This window comes from Pituophis catenifer, unplaced genomic scaffold (assembly GCF_029215685.1).
Source record: "Pituophis catenifer annectens isolate HBS135680 unplaced genomic scaffold, rPitCat1.0.hap2 SCAF_4, whole genome shotgun sequence".
In the NCBI taxonomy this organism is placed as follows: Eukaryota; Metazoa; Chordata; class Lepidosauria; order Squamata; family Colubridae; genus Pituophis; species Pituophis catenifer.
The window spans coordinates 127,404,333-127,419,861 of record NW_027256884.1 but is presented as its reverse complement, the minus strand read 5'-3'; the positions used below and the strand labels follow the sequence as shown (position 1 = coordinate 127,419,861).

The 15,529-nt window shown below is 49.1% G+C and overlaps 1 protein-coding gene across 1 annotated transcript in view; it reads right to left on the bottom strand.

Annotated features, from left to right (window-relative positions):
• Window positions 1-15,529, bottom strand: part of GAB2 (GRB2 associated binding protein 2) — a 158,467-nt gene that overhangs the window by 6,998 nt on the left and 135,940 nt on the right. The window contains exons 3-7 of the mRNA XM_070944059.1: window positions 11,720-11,960; window positions 9,287-9,870; window positions 7,929-8,026; window positions 5,058-5,343; window positions 3,782-3,872 (exon numbers count right to left, since the gene is read on the bottom strand). Coding sequence (XP_070800160.1) covers window positions 3,782-3,872; window positions 5,058-5,343; window positions 7,929-8,026; window positions 9,287-9,870; window positions 11,720-11,960 — 1,300 coding nt within the window. The remainder of the gene's footprint in view (window positions 1-3,781; window positions 3,873-5,057; window positions 5,344-7,928; window positions 8,027-9,286; window positions 9,871-11,719; window positions 11,961-15,529) is intronic.

The window sequence follows — 15,529 nt, the reverse complement described above, 5'->3', positions numbered from 1 at the left end:
CTGTTCTGGTCCTGTTAGACCTCTCAGCGGCTTTTGATACCATCGACCATGGTATCATGCTGCACCGGCTGGAAGAGTTGGGGATGGGGGGCACCGTATTACGGTGGTTCTCCTCCTTTCTCTCCGACCGGTCGCAGTTCGTGTTGGCAGGTGGGCAGAGGTCGACCTCAAGGCCTCTTATATGTGGAGTGCCTCAGGGGTCGGTCCTCTCGCCCCTCCTGTTCAACATTTATGTGAAGCCGCTGGGCAAGATCATCCGTGGCTTTGGGGTGAGATACCACCAGTACGCTGATGACACCCAGCTGTACATCTCCACCCCAGGCCACCCCAACGATGCCCTTGAAGTGATGTCCCAGTGCCTGGAGGCTGTGCGGATCTGGATGGGGAGGAACAGGCTCAGGCTCAACCCTTCCAAGACTGAGTGGCTGTGGCTCCCGGCATCCCGATATAGTCAGTTGACTCCATCACTGACTATTGGGGGCGAGTCGTTGGCCCCCACAGAGAGGGCTCGCAATCTGGGAGTCCTCCTGGATAGGCAGCTGTCCTTGGAGGAACATCTGACGGCTGTAACCAGGGGGACCTTTTGTCAGGTTCGCCTGATCCGCCAGTTGCGGCCCTTTCTTGATCGGGATTCCCTGTGCACAGTCACTCATGCCCTCGTCACCTCTCGCCTTGACTACTGCAACGCTCTCTACATGGGGCTCCCCTTGAGGAGCACCCGGAGGCTCCAACTGGTCCAGAATGCAGCAGCGCGGGTAGTGACGGGAGCAGCCTGGCGCTCCCATGTAACACCGCTCCTGCGCGAGCTGCACTGGCTCCCAGTGGTCTTCCGGGTGCGCTTCAAGGTGTTGGTTATCACCTTTAAAGCGCTCCATGGCATAGGGCCTAGCTATCTTCGAGACCGCCTGCTGCCACCGACAATCTCCCATCGACCCGTGCGCTCCCACAGAGAGGGCCCCCTCGGGGTGCCATCAGCCAAACAGTGCAGGCTGGTGACCCCCAGGGGGAGGGCCTTCTCTGTGGGGGCACCTACCCTCTGGAATCAATTGCCTCCAGAGATAAGGAGAATCCAAGACCTCGGTGCCTTCCGCCGTGCCCTTAAAACCTTCCTTTTCCAGCAAGCCGGGCTGGCCTAATTTTTTAAGTGTTTTTAAGTGTTTTGTTTATTGTTTTTAATTAATGGGGCCAAATTTATATATGTATATTTTAACTGTATTTTAATATTTGTACTTGATGTTTTTACTTGGCTGTTCACCGCCCTGAGTCCTCAGGGAGAAGGGCGGTATACAAATTCAAAATAAAATAAAAAAATAAAAAAAAAATAAAAAAAAGTACCTGTCTCTATAAATCATGGAGTTCGGGTCATTCTTTCCTGGATTTTGAAGGAAGCACACCTGACAATCAGCTGAAATTAAGCACACCTGACATCTTCTAGTCCTGAGGTCGGCAACCTTAAACCCCCGAAGAGCCACAAACGTCCTAACCGGAAGCCCCCTGTTTAAATCTGGAGCCGACCGGAAGTTCGGTTCTCCCACCATAGAGTCTCCTCCTAGCGCAGTGTCCTTTTTCCTCTACTTGTCCTAACCAAAAGCCCTGTCAATTGTGGAACCGACCAGAAAACCCGCCCCTTGCCATAGAGTCTCCTCCTGGGACGCCATGCTTTCCCTCCCCCCTTAACCAGAAACTCCTCTCCAAATTGTGGCGCCGACTAGCAACAGGGAGCCGCAGCAGAGGGAGGAAAGAGCCACATGCGGCTCCAAAGCTACGGGTTGCTGACCCCTGTTCTAGTCCAATCCACTACTCAAGCAGGAAACCTTATACCATTTCTGGCATATGGTTGTCCAATCTCTTCTTAAAAAGAGACCAAAATACTTTCCCCACCAGCAATTGACACCCAAATGAGCAGAGATTAACACGGCTAGACTAAAAATCAAGTAAACAATACCACAATCAAGGAACTACCAATGCGGCAAAACAAGCTGACAGTAAACAATAGCCTAATCAAGGAAATTTAAATGGTATATATGGTAAACGGTGTAGGGCCGCAATGGCGAACCTGTGGCACGCGTGCCACAGGTGGCACGCCGAGCCATCTCTGCGGGCATGTGAGCTGTTGCCCTAGGTCACTCCCACCACGCATGCGCGTGCCAGCCAGCTGATTTTCGCCTGGCCCCGCCACGCCGCCCCTCCCCTCCCCTCCAAGGAGTTTCCACATGGCCCGTTTTGGATGCCAAGTAAGTACAGGGCTCGCGCGGAGGCTCTGGGAGGGCGAAAAATGGGCCTTCAGGAAGTCTGGAAATGGGCCGTTTCTGGCCTCCAGAGGGCCTGAGGAGGCTGTTTTCGCCCTCCCTGGGCTCCATGAAAGCTTCCGACGTCGGGAGGGCAAAAAACAGGCCTACCGGAAGTCCAGAAATGGGCCATTTCCCGCCTCCAGAAACTTCAGGGAGGCCTGCTAGACCCAAAATGTGTGTGTGTGTGTGTGTGTGTGATGCGCGCATGTGCGAGGGGTGCAGGGGGGTCGTGCATGAATGCGCAGGGGTCGGGGCAGCGTGGGAGGTCGGAGCGCACAGGGGGCATTTCATTATGGGTATGGGCATGCGCACACACGACCCCCACCCCCGCACTCCTTCCACTTTTGGCACGCAACGGCGAAAAGGTTTGCCATCACTGGTGTAGGGTGTCCTGCCTGAGCAGGGGGTTGGACTAGAAGATCTCCAAGGTCCCTTCCAATAACTCCGTTATTCTGTCTTTTAAAACTATGGCCGGCTTCTGATGTGATACCACGCTATACATGGGGATTGGGTGGGTGTGAACTCAATCCCTGTGGTTTGCGAATTCTGGCCTTAGTACAATGTCTGAGCTGGTGGACAGCGGGTGATTCAACAACGGTGACCTCACCCAGAGACAAACCCAGCCTTTCTCCTCCCAGACAATGAATTATAATCTGAATTAGGGCATGACAAATTGTCTGCAGCCTAACAGGCAGCTCCATTCAACTGTTAATGGGTGGACGGTTAGCTCAGCCCCAGGGGAGTGAGGCTGTCTGTATTAGAAGGGTGAGGGGCTGTTTTAGCACTAAGGGGAAGAGATGCTTTGACCCGAAAGTGCTTTGGAGAATCTGGCAGATCCAGGCCCTATATTCTTAAACAGCGGTGTATATTCCCAGAATTGTGCCGTTGCTCTTCGCTGCTACAGCACAATCCCAGGAAAAAGATTCACTCCATTTAAGGAGTTGCAGGATTAGGCCACCTCTAAACCTCATACTATCTGTACAAAGCATTTTAGAATAACAGAGTTGGAAGGGACCTTGGAGGTCTTCTAGTCCAACCCCCTGCTTAGGCAGGAAACCCTACACCACTTCAGACAAATGGTTATCCAATCTCTCCTTTAAAACTTCCAGTGTTGGAGCATTCACAGCTTCTAGAGGCAAGTTGTTCCACTTATTAATTGTTCTAACTGTCAGGAAATTTCTCCTTAGTTCTAAATTGCTTCTTTCCTTGATTAGTTTCCATCCATTGCTTCTTGTCCTGCCCTCAGGGGCTTTGAAGAATAGCTTGGTGGGACTAGAACTCACCGTCTCCTGGTGATTGGCCCAAAGTCACCCAGCTGCCTTTCGTGCCTAAGGTGGGACTAGAACTCACCATCTCCTGGTGGTTGGCCCAAAGTCACCCAGCTGCCTTTCAGGTCTAAGGCGGGACTAGAACTCACCATCGCCTGGGTTCCAGAAATCATGATTAAACCAAAATTGGCTCTTTAAAAAACAATACAGTGTTATACTCACCCGGGTCTAGACCACGATTTTGTGACTGGCGATTTAAAGGGCAGTTCATCGATGACTGAATTGCCCCTGAGGTCAAGCGGGGTCGGTTTTGCTGGAGGAGAAAGTGAATCCCAGTTAGGCTGGAGAGCTGCTTAAGGCTCCATTGAGCTGAAATTATTAGAAGTATCCTACCATCCCTCCATCCCTTCAACCATCCAGCCATCTATCCTCCATCCATCAGTCTTTCTTTTCATTATCCATCCATCCATCCACCCATCACTCCATCCTTCCTTCAATCATCCATCCATCTCTTCCACCATCCATCCATCCACTCATCATCCATCCATCCATCTACCCATCCATCTTTTCATCCACCCACCCACCCACCCATCTTTTCCACCATCCATCCATCCATCCACCCACTCATCCTTCTTTTCATCATCCATCCATCCATCCACCCACTCATCCTTCTTTTCATCATCCATCCATCCATCCATCCATCCATCCACCCACTCATCCTTCTTTTCATCATCCATCCATCCATCCACCCACTCATCCTTCTTTTCATCATCCATCCATCCATCCATCCACCTACTCATCCTTCTTTTCATTCATCCATTCATCCATCCATTCATCTTTCCCAGCATCCACTCACCCACCTACCCACCCATCCATCCGTCCGTCCATCCATCCGTCTGTCCATCCGTTTACCCAATCATTCTTCTTTTCATCCATCCATCCATCCATCCATCCATCCATCCATCCATCCACCCACCTATCCTTCTTTTCATTCATTCCTTCATCCATCCATCCATCTTTTCGAGCATCCATCCATTCATCCATCCATCCACCCACTCATCCTTCTTTTCATCATCCATCCATCCATCCATCCATCCATCCACCCACCCATCCACTCATCCTTCTTTTCATCATCCATCCATCCTTCTTTTCATCCATCCATCCATCCATCCATCCATCCACCCATCCACCCTTCTTTTCATTCATCCATTCATCCATCCATTCATCTTTCCCAGCATCCACTCACCCACCCATCCACCCATCCATCCGTCCGTCCGTCCATCCATCCGTCTGTCCGTCCGTTCACCCAATCATTCTTCTTTTCATCCATCCATCCATCCATCCATCCATCCATCCATCCATCCATCCACTCACCTATCCTTCTTTTCATTCATTCCTTCATCCATCCATCCATCTTTTCGAGCATCCATCCATCCATCCATCCATCCATCCATCCATCCATCCGCTCACCCACCCACCCACCCATCCAAGTCTTCACCTTTTCGATCTGGTTTAAGGTTGCGGTTGATGGGTGGGGGCTGGATTTCACTCATCCGCCTCAAGGGCTGCGAGCTGCCGCCGCCGCCTTTCTGAGCTGGGAAGGTGGAGGAGGAGTGGGCCATCATGTCCAGGTGGTGAGGCCCAGGGCTCATGGGAATGTAGAGGTGCTGGGAGCTGTCATTGGAGCGCTCCGTGTTCTGCAGGAGGGAAGAACCTGGGTTCATGGGGACGTAGTTGTCTTCGGAGTCCGCGCTATGGGATCGAGCCACGACAGTTTTGTTCTGCTGGGACAGAAAATAAAAGCTGAATCAGAATAGGGAACGTCGGAAAACATTCCATTCCTAGGGCGGTAAAGCAGCCTGAATTTCAGCTTTCTTTGTTTAAGATACAGAGATACGGAGGATCCCGGATCTGCGCACCTTCCGCCGCGCTCTTAAGACCTTTTTATTCTACCAGGCGGGCCTGGCCTAATCTTTCCCCTCTTTTTAATTATGCAAATTTTTAAATGATTGGGGTGTTTTAATTTGTCTGGGCCAAATTGTTTAATTCGATTTTACTTTGTTTTTAAATTTTGTATCTATGTATTTTTACTGTTTGGCTGTTCACCGCCCTGAGTCCTTCGCGAGTAGGGCGGTATATAAATCAAATAAATCAAATAAATAAATAAAATAAATAAGACAAGTTTCTAGTCCTTAAGACTCTAGACCAGGGGTGTCAAACTCGATTTCATTGAGTGCCGCATCAGGATTGTGTTTGACCTTGGCGGGCTGGGGTGGGCATGGCCAGGTGGGCACGGCCAACTCGACGTCACTCGTGTCTGGGGCGCCTGTGGAGGCCTGAGGACTCTGCCAGCAAAAACAGGCTCCCGAGCTCCGTTTTTGGCTGCGGCGGCCTCCTGCAACTCTCTGCCAGTGAAAATGGAGCTCGTGAGGGCTGCTCGCAGAGGCACCCCAGGCTGGTTCTTTGCTGTTTCCAGGGCGGCCCTGTGGGCCAGATCTGAGCACCCTGCAGGCCGGATCTGGCCCCCCGGCCTTGAGTTTGACACCTCTGCTCTAGACGAGGGGTTTGCAACCTTAAACACTCAAAGAGCCATTTGGACCTGTTTCCCACAGAAAAGAAAACACCGGGAGCCACAAAACCCTTCCCGTGCCTGACTATTTCATGAGCGGCCACAAAACTAGCATATGTAGTTGAATTAAACGTTCTGTTTTCTTCTTAAACTTTTCTTTTCTTGGATTTATCCATGGTTGGCCTACCGGGGGTTGAAAAGCTTAATAAATTGCGTGCCGGTGGGTGTCGCACATTGGCGGTTGTGACGCATATTTTGAGTGACAGGGAGCCGCAGCAGAGGGGGTGAAAGAGCCACATGCGGCTCCAGAGCCCCAGGTTGCTGACCCCTGCTCTAGACAATAGTACTGAGGAAAAACACGGTTACGCTCTGTAAGGGCAAAGAGAGGAACAAGAGAATTCCACAAGGTTGTTAACATAAATCAGCCAATAATTGTTTATTTATTTGCTTTAACTGGTAGGTGACTTCATATTTCATCAGCTGTTATCAGCTGGCAGCTCCCTCTGTGAAATGGGACAACTCACAACAGAACAACTCACAACAGAACAACTCACCGTGGGACAATTCAACAAATACAAAAGTTAAATTTTTTTTAAATTTGATTTATATCAATTAAATTAATCTCAAAAAAACTGTGACCAATTATAATGAATTAAAGAACCCAGAAATACTAGAATTACAATAACTTTTGAGGAAAACACGGTCCCCGATAATAAGTAAATGAACAAAGGGGTTAATAATAATAAATCAAATTAAAAAAAAAAAAAGAGCAAAATGTCTATGGAGATTCTCAGTCATCCAGGTCATGGTTGTCCCAAAAGTGCTTTTTAATATATATATTTTAATATATTTATATATTTATATTATTATATTATATTTATATTTAATATATTTTAATATATATATATATATTTAAAAAAAGGCAACTGGACTTTTTTTTGGTTTTATTTGAAGACATTTCGCTTCTCATCTGAGAAGCTTCTTCAGTTCCTTCCTTGTCCCAAAGTTGCTTTTTCAAATGGCAACTGGAGTTTCTTGGGAGGTTTTCCCTTGAAACCCCCCTCCTCCTCCTCCTTCTCCTTTCCTCCTCCTTTCTTCTTTCGCCTTCTCTTCTTTCTTCCCCTGCCCCCTCTCTTTCTTCTTCTTTCCTCCTCCTCCTCCTCCACCGCCCCTCCTCCTTTCCTCCTCGTCCTCCCTTGTTCCTTCTTCTTCTTTTATCCTCCTCCTCCTTCTTTCCTCCACCTCCTCGCGTCTTCTTCAGCAGTGGGATTCAGCCAGTTTGGGCAAACCGGATGCTAATTTTACATCTGGTTTGCCGAACTGGTAGTTGCAAGGACTGGCTGGCCCTGCCTGCCCCGTCCCTCCCAGGAGTCTCCACGTGGCCCATTTTGGATACGAGGTAAGTGCAGAGTTTGCACAGAGGCTCTTGGAGGGTGAAAAATGGGTGTCCTGGAAATTCCGGAAGTAGGCCCGTTTCCGGCCTCTGGAGGGCCAGAAGCCCAGGGGAGCCCAGGGGAGGCTGTTTTTGCCCTCCTGGACGCTCGAGGAAAGCCTCCAGAGCTTGGGGAGGGCGAAAACACCCACCCATAGTGCAGGAGGCCGAGTAGGCCACGCTCCCATGGCCATGCCCACACAGCAGAGAACCGGTTGCTAATTTTTTCAATCCCACCCCTGATCTTCTTCCTTCTCTTTCTTTCTTCCCCTGCAACTTTGGGACAACCATGAGCTGGATGACTTGAAAATCTCCACAGAGGTTTAACAAGCAACTTGAGATGTTTCTCGAAGGCCCACAAAGCTCACCAGATACGAACTGGCTCCAACGAGATTTGCAGACTCGGCCGACGGCCCCGTGCCACTGACGCTGGGCTGAGGATATTCATAGGTTTCACAGGAAGAAGCTGGAATCAAAAGCATGAACATGAAGATGAGGAGAGCAAGTCAACTGAGATGGTCCTCTAATGCAGAGGTCTCCAACCTTGGCCACTTTAAGAACTCGTGGACTTCAACTCCCAGAATTCCTCAGCCCGCAAAGCAAAGCTGGCTGGGGAATTCTGGGAGTTGAAGTCCACAAGTCTTCAAGGGGCCAAGGTTGGAGACCCCTGTTCTAATGCAACGTTGGGAGACCAGCAATGGTCAGTTTCATTTGCGTTTCTCAACCTCGGCAAGTTGAAGATGGTGTAGGGTCTGCTCTGCTTGGGTGGGGGCAGTGATGGAATTCAATTTTTTTTACTACCGGTTTTGTGGGCGTGGCTTGGTGGGTATGGTGTGGCTTGGCAGGCATGGCTTGAGTCCAACCCTCTGCTCAAACAGAGAACCCTATACCCAATAGTAGGTTGCAAAACCCGTCACTACCGGTTTGCCCGTGTGTGTGCACTGGCGCTCTGGATGCTTCTGTGCATGCACAGAAGCTTCTGTGCATGCACAGAAGCATTCAGCGCATGTAGGCAGATGTTGTGGCCCATCAGCGGCCTGTGCAGCTAGTAGCTGATTCCGACAGCGAGGAGGCTGGTGTGGTGCTGCGCCAGCAGCCTGTGCAGCTGGCACTCGAGTCGGACAATGAGGAGGCTGGAGAAGATGTGGTGCCAGAAGCGGGGATTCAGCCAGGGCCTTCAGAACCTCCAGAAGCTTCCATGGGTGAAGAGGATGAAGAGGAGGAGCCTCTTCTCGATACATGGGTGCGCAGAGCTGCCAAAAGGCAGGAGTGGCTCCTCAGGAGGAGGTCTCCTCGAGAGTAAGGCTTGGGGCTAATTGGCCACTCCCTTAGCCTATTTAAGGAGGAACGCCTACTGAAGCAATTTGCAGGGAACAACTTCGTTTACTCTCCTTCGCGTCTTGATCTTAGTTCTCTGCAAATTGCTTCTGGGCTTTCTGCCAATCCTAGTAAGATTACGATTATTTATTCTTTGGATTCTTGTAGGCTGTTAAGAAAGTTAATTAACAGCCTTTGTTTGAAAAAAAAACTGATTCAATTTAGTAAACTAAGGTTTGTACAGACTTTGTGTGTGCTGCGTTCTTTGGGGTCCGTAGCTGGGGCAGAACAGCGGAGTCTGTCGCCGCCACTACTGGTTCGCCGATCTGGGGAGAACCGGTAGCAACCCACCACTGCCTATACCGATCTGGACAAATGGCTCTTGAAAAACCTCCCATGATGGAGCTACCTCGGTGTAACCTGCAGTTCTCCACTGCCGGCAGAGTGTTCCTTCGGGGAATGGTGGTGACCGTTGGACTCATGCTGAGGCCTTCGCTGTCCATCAGGCGTTGTTGGGGGCTGCCCCAGCGGGATTCGGCCTGCCCCGGCTTGGGAGGTCTGGGGGGAGGCGTCGCCACCACGTCGCTTGAAGCCACCGCCAAGGCATTGTGGTTTTTGTCGAGCGTGAAGGTCCTCGGGATCTGGTAAATGGACAGAGGGGTACCCGGCACGTCGTAGGAATCCGTGGAGAGTTCTCCAAAGTCTTTGCAAAGGGTGCTGTTGGGGGTCTTGAAAGTGTAGACCTCCTCGCTATCCGACGTCTCGGAGCCGGTGAGGCTGGATTTGGTGTGGGCGTAGCAGCCGAAGCTTCTGGGCAAGTCGTAAGCGCTGTCTCGGAGCTCCGAGTTGTGCCGGTTGGGTTTGGGCAAACTGTAGAAACCGTGGAGCTGCCCGCCCAACCCGTTGACGCAATGCCCGTTCTCCTGAGACAGTTTCTGAACCGACGGGTCGCTCCTCATGAAGAACCGGGTGGCTTGCGAGAAGCTGGCGCTCCTGCAATGAAGGAAGAGGAGGAAGAAGAATTACCTCATTGATCACGAGAGCCCGTTTGGTCTAGTGGTTAAGGCGCCAGGCTAGAAAGCAGGAAATCATGAGTTCAAGTCCCGCCTCAGACTTAGTGGGGGGACTTTAGTCCAATGACCAGGAGATGAGGAGTTCTAGTTCTGCCTTAGGTATGAAAGCCGGCTGGGTGACTTTAGGCCAATCACCAGGAGGCAGTGAGTTCTAGCCCTGCCTTAGTCATGAAAACTGGATGGATGACTTTGGACCAATCACCAGGTGATAGTGAGTTCTAGTCCCACCTTAGACTTAGTAGGGAACTTTGGGCCAATGACCAGGTGATGGTGAGTTCTAGTCCCACCTTAGACTTAATAGGGAACTTTGGGCCAATGACCAGGAGATGAGGAGTTCTAGTTCTGCCTTAGGCATAAAAGCTGGATGGGTGACTTTAGGCCAATCAGCAGGAGACGGTAAGTTCTAGTCCTGCCTCAGCCATGTATAGTAGATAATTAAAAACAATAGATTCTTATTGTCCCAAAAGTCACCTAGCTGCCTTTCATGCCTAAATCGGGACTAGAACTCACCATCTCCTGATCCCTAGGCCAGCACCTTAGCTACAAGACCAAACTGGGTCTTACCCTTCTTCCTTTTTCCTATTTTGTCTCCCAGCTTTTAAATTGGAAATCCACTGTGAGACTCTTAGATCAGGGGTCTCCAACCTTGGCAACTTTAAGACTTGTGGACTTCAACTCCCCGAGTTCCTCAGCCAGCTTTGCTGAGGAACTCTGGGAGTTGAAGTCCACAAGGTAGCTTTGCTGGCTGAGGAACTCTGGGAGTTGAAGTCCACAAGGTAGCTTTGCTGGCTGAGGAACTCTGGGAGTTGAAGTCCACAAGTCTTAAAGTTGCCAAGGTTGGAGACCCCTGTTTTAGGATTGTTTGAAGCAGCAACAGCTGGACTAATGAAAGGAGAGAAAATGCAGCAAGCTTTCAAGTACAGGTCGTCCTCGATTTGCAACAGTTCATTTAGTGACCATTCAAAGTTACAACGGCGCTGAAAAAAAGTGACTAGCTCTTCCGGTTTCCGGCACTGCTGCATGCTCAAAGGCCAGCTGTCGTTGCATGCACATGCATGCCAGGAACCCGGAAGAGGAATGGGCGATAGTGCGTGTGCCAGGCGACACGGCTCCGCGTGACACTTCGGGCACGAATGCCATAGGTCCGTGATGGCGAACCTATGGCACGCGTGCCATATCGGTGGGCACACAAGCATTGCCCTAGCTGAGCTCCAGTGCGCATGTGCGCGCTGGCCAGCTGGTTTTCGGGCCTTCTGGGCCCACTGGAAGTCAGGAAACAGGCCATTTCTGGCCTGCAGGTGGTGGGGAAGGCTGTTTTTGCCCTCCCCAGGCTCCTAGAAAGGCTCTAGGGTGAGAAACGGGCCTATCATGCCATCGCATGCCAAAAGCAGGGGGAGTGCAGGCGGGTCGCATGTGCGGGGGTGGGGCGCATTGCATTATAGATGTGGGCATGCAAGTGCACGACCCCCCCCCTCCCGTGCGACCCCCACTTTTGGCACGCGATGGCAAAAAGGTTAGCCATCACTGCCATAGGTTCTCCATCACGGATATAGGTGGGCGGGCCCAGCTGCCGGTTGGAACTACCGGTTCACCCAAACCGGTCCGAACTGGCAGCAGCCTACCACTGGCTTCGTGGGCTTGTGTGCTCAACCCGCTGCTTGGACGGCCCTGTTCCAAACGGGCCGCAGCCCAGCACGAGACGGTGGTCCCAGGACTGGGGACCCCAGCTACAGATTGAACAAGAATTCTTTGATTCACCAAGAGTTTACCTCGTGTTTTCCGATTTCTGGCTCATGCATTGGTGTAGGAAGAGATAGTCTTGAGGGGCGCTGGTGGAAAGGGTGCTCCGGATGTGATTGGAAGGCGACTCAAAAGTGAAGAGGGTAGGTTGGCTGGAGTGCGAAGGAGCCGACGTTTTCCGTTCCCGCAACAATCGGTGGTTGGAGCCGCTGAACTCGGCTGGCGATGAGCGAGGGCCGTGACTCACAAGAGGGACGTTTCGTAAGGAATCTGTCCAGAAGGAGAAAAAAAAAAAATAACAGAGAAGTTGCTGTCATAGTTAATAGTACTAATCTGCACCTCTATTAACTGTCTGGTTTGGCTCTGCAACCCAACAAGACAGACACACAGATTTCAACGGATAATTAGAACTGCAGAAAAAACCATGGCTACCAACCTGCCTTCCATGGAGGACCTGTATACTGCACGAATCAAAAAGAGGGCTGGGAAAATATCTACAGACCCCTCGCATCCTGGACATCAACTGTTTCAACTCCTACCCTCAAAACGACGCTATAGAGCACTGCACACCAGAACAACTAGACACAAGGACAGTTTTTCCCCGAACGCCATCACTCTGCTAAACAAATAATTCCCTCAACACTGTCAAACTATTCACTAAGTCTGCATTACTATTACTATTAATCTTCTCATCATTCCTATCACCCATCTCCTTCCACTTATGACTGTATGACTGTAACGTATTGCTGTATCCTTACCAGAGGTGAGTTTCGGCAGGTTCTGATCAGTCCTGGAGAACCGGTAGCGGAAGTTTTGAGTAGTTCGGAGAACCGGTAGTAAAAATTCTGACTGGACCCACCCCCATCTATTCTCTGCCTCCCGAGTCCCAGCTGATTGGGAGGAAATGGGGATTTTACAGTATCCTTCCCCTGCCACGCCCAGCAGGCCACACCCACCAAGCCACGCCCATAGAACCGGTAGTAAAAAAATTTGAAACCCACCACTGATCCTTACAATTTATATTAATTGTTTCCTAGTATGATTTGATTGCTTTTTTGTACCCTATGACTATCACTAAGTGTTGTACCTTATGATTCTTGACGAATGTATCTTTTCTTTTTATGTACACCGAGAGCGTATGCACCAAAGACAAATTCCTTGTGTGTCCCATCACACTTGGCCAATAAAGAATTCTATCTATCTATCTATCTATCTATCTATCTATCTATCTATCTATCTATCATCTATGACTATCATTAAGTGTTGTACCTTATGATTCTTGACGAACGTATCTTTTCTTTTTATGTACACTGAGAGCATATGCACCAAAGACAAATTCCTTGTGTGTCCAATCACACTTGGCCAATTAAGAATTCTAATCTAATCTAATCTAATCTAATCTAATCTAATCTAATCTAATCTAATCTAATCTAATCGGCAGTTGATTTGAGTCTATACTTTCCTAAGACTTAGAATATTTATTTTACTTATTTATTTTATTTTATTTAACTTATATGCTGCCCTATCTCCAATGGAATCAGGGCGGTTCACAACAATAAAATCCACAATAACCACAGTACAAAGTTAAAATACCTAATTAAACCAGATAAAAGTTAAAAACCCATATAATACCCCATTAGTCCAGTCCGGGACTTCATTGTCACTTTATTTTTTTTTAATAAGTTTTATTTGTACATTTTTCTTTAACTTACCTAAGTGCTTAATTATACAGTGTATCGTCTGGGTCGATTTACTTATACATAATATCAGTAGTAACAATATTTACTTATAAATAATAATATTTTCCCCCTTTCTGATTTCCACCTTTGTGGTCTAACCATTTGTAAAACAAATCCCATGTTAAGAAAACTTCATTGTCACTTTAAACATACGCTAATCGGCATACCTTACAATGAAATTTTTTTGCATACAGCTCTGAAAAGGTCATACTTCCAATATACACTTCATAAACATGACAAAATAAATACATCAATCAATACAAAATTTTGAGGTCTTCCCGTCCAATCCCCTGCTCGGGCAGGAGACTCTATATAGCCGTGATGGTGAACCTATGACACGCATGTCGGAAGTAGCACGCTGCACCATTTCTCCGGGCACGCCAGCCATCACCCGTTGTTCTTCCGAGTTCCGCTGGGCAGCTAGTCTTAGCGCACACGGGAGTGCTGGAAACCAGAAGACCAGGTGACTGGCACGCAGGCGCCCGCCGGAAACCAGAAACTCAACTTTCCGGCACATGTATGTGCGCCAGGGAACTGCTCTTCCAGTTTCTGCTGCTCCCCCCTGCACTCGTGTGCACTCCCGTTTTGGCACTTGGTGCCGAAAATGTTTGCCAACACTGCTACAGAGGTGGGTTGCTCCCGGTTCTCTCCGGTTCTTGCAAACCGGTAGTAAAAGCGGCAGGAGGCTCAGCCCACTCGCCCTGATGTCATATTTGGCAATCTGCGCATGTATAGAAGATTCTGTGCATGCGCAGAAGCGCACGAGCATGTGTGCGAGCTCCCGTTGCGAACCGGTAGTAAAAGTAAGTAGAACCCACCCGTGCACTGCTATATATCATTTCAGGCAAATCGTTGTCCAATCTCTTCTTAAAAACGTCCGGTGATGGAGCAGCCACAAGTTCTGGTGGCAAGCTGTTCCACTGGTTAATTGTCCTCACTGTTAGGAAGTTTCTTCTTATTTTTAGGTTGCTTCTCTCCTTGATTAGCTTCCATCCATTTTTGTCTTGTCTTCTTGTGCTTCGGAGAATAATTTGACCAAGGTTGAAATCCAAAAATTTTTCTCTACCGGTTCTGTGGGCGTGGCTTGGTGGGCGTGGCAGGGGAAGGATACTGCAAAATCTCCATTCCCACCCCATTCCAGGGGAAGGATACGGCAAAATCTCCATTCCCTCCCCTCCTGGGGGAAGGATATTGCAAAATCTCCATTCCCACCCCACTCTGGGGCCAGCCAGAGGTGGTATTTGCCGGTTCTCAAAACTACTCAAAATTTCCGCTACCAGTTCTGCAGAACCTGTCAGAAGCTGCTGGATTTCACCCCTGAATTTGACCCCCTCCTCTCTGGGGCAGCTCCTCAAATATTGGAAGACTGCTATCGTGTCACCCCTAGTCCTTCTTCTTTATTAAACTAGACGTACCCAATTCCTGTGCCCATCTCCAATTAAAGCAGCATTAGTCAGCAAGAGATATGAAAAACCTGCCAAAGAGCGGAAAAGTTTCTCTGTTTTTATCTAAGCGGCCTCCTTCCATTAAGGGTCACGACAATTCAACAACATCTGGGATTCTGCCATGATGCAAAAGCTGATGTCAAATGTGCTTCCTGGAATCCACTCCCTCCCTCCCCCAATTTCTAAAAAACCGAGAAAGGGATATTAATAACCCTTGCTGACTAATTTCTGCCTAGATGCGCCTCCAATCAATATTCAACTTTTACCTTTTATGATGTCAGCGGGAGATTAAAAGGAGGAAGGGAAAAAAAAAATATTCGGTTTCCATAGCTCACGGTAAAGGAAAACACACAGCAGCCTTCGTATCTCTGCTTTCAAGCAAGTGCGTTATGCTGTAAGAATTTAAATAGCCTCATTTCATTCCTGATTTGTTATTTTTTTGCCCCGATAAAGCAGCTATTAACCCCCCCAACCCCCTGTGCGATGGTTACGGGCCTGTTTTTATTACTTCAAATATGTTTATGTAGACACAAAATGATTTGGAAATCTTAAAATACGTTTCTTGGGTGTTCTGATCCTAGAACAGTGATGGTTAACCTGTTTGCCATCGTGTGCCAAAAGCGGGGGGAGTGTGTGGGGGGCCACCCGCATGCGT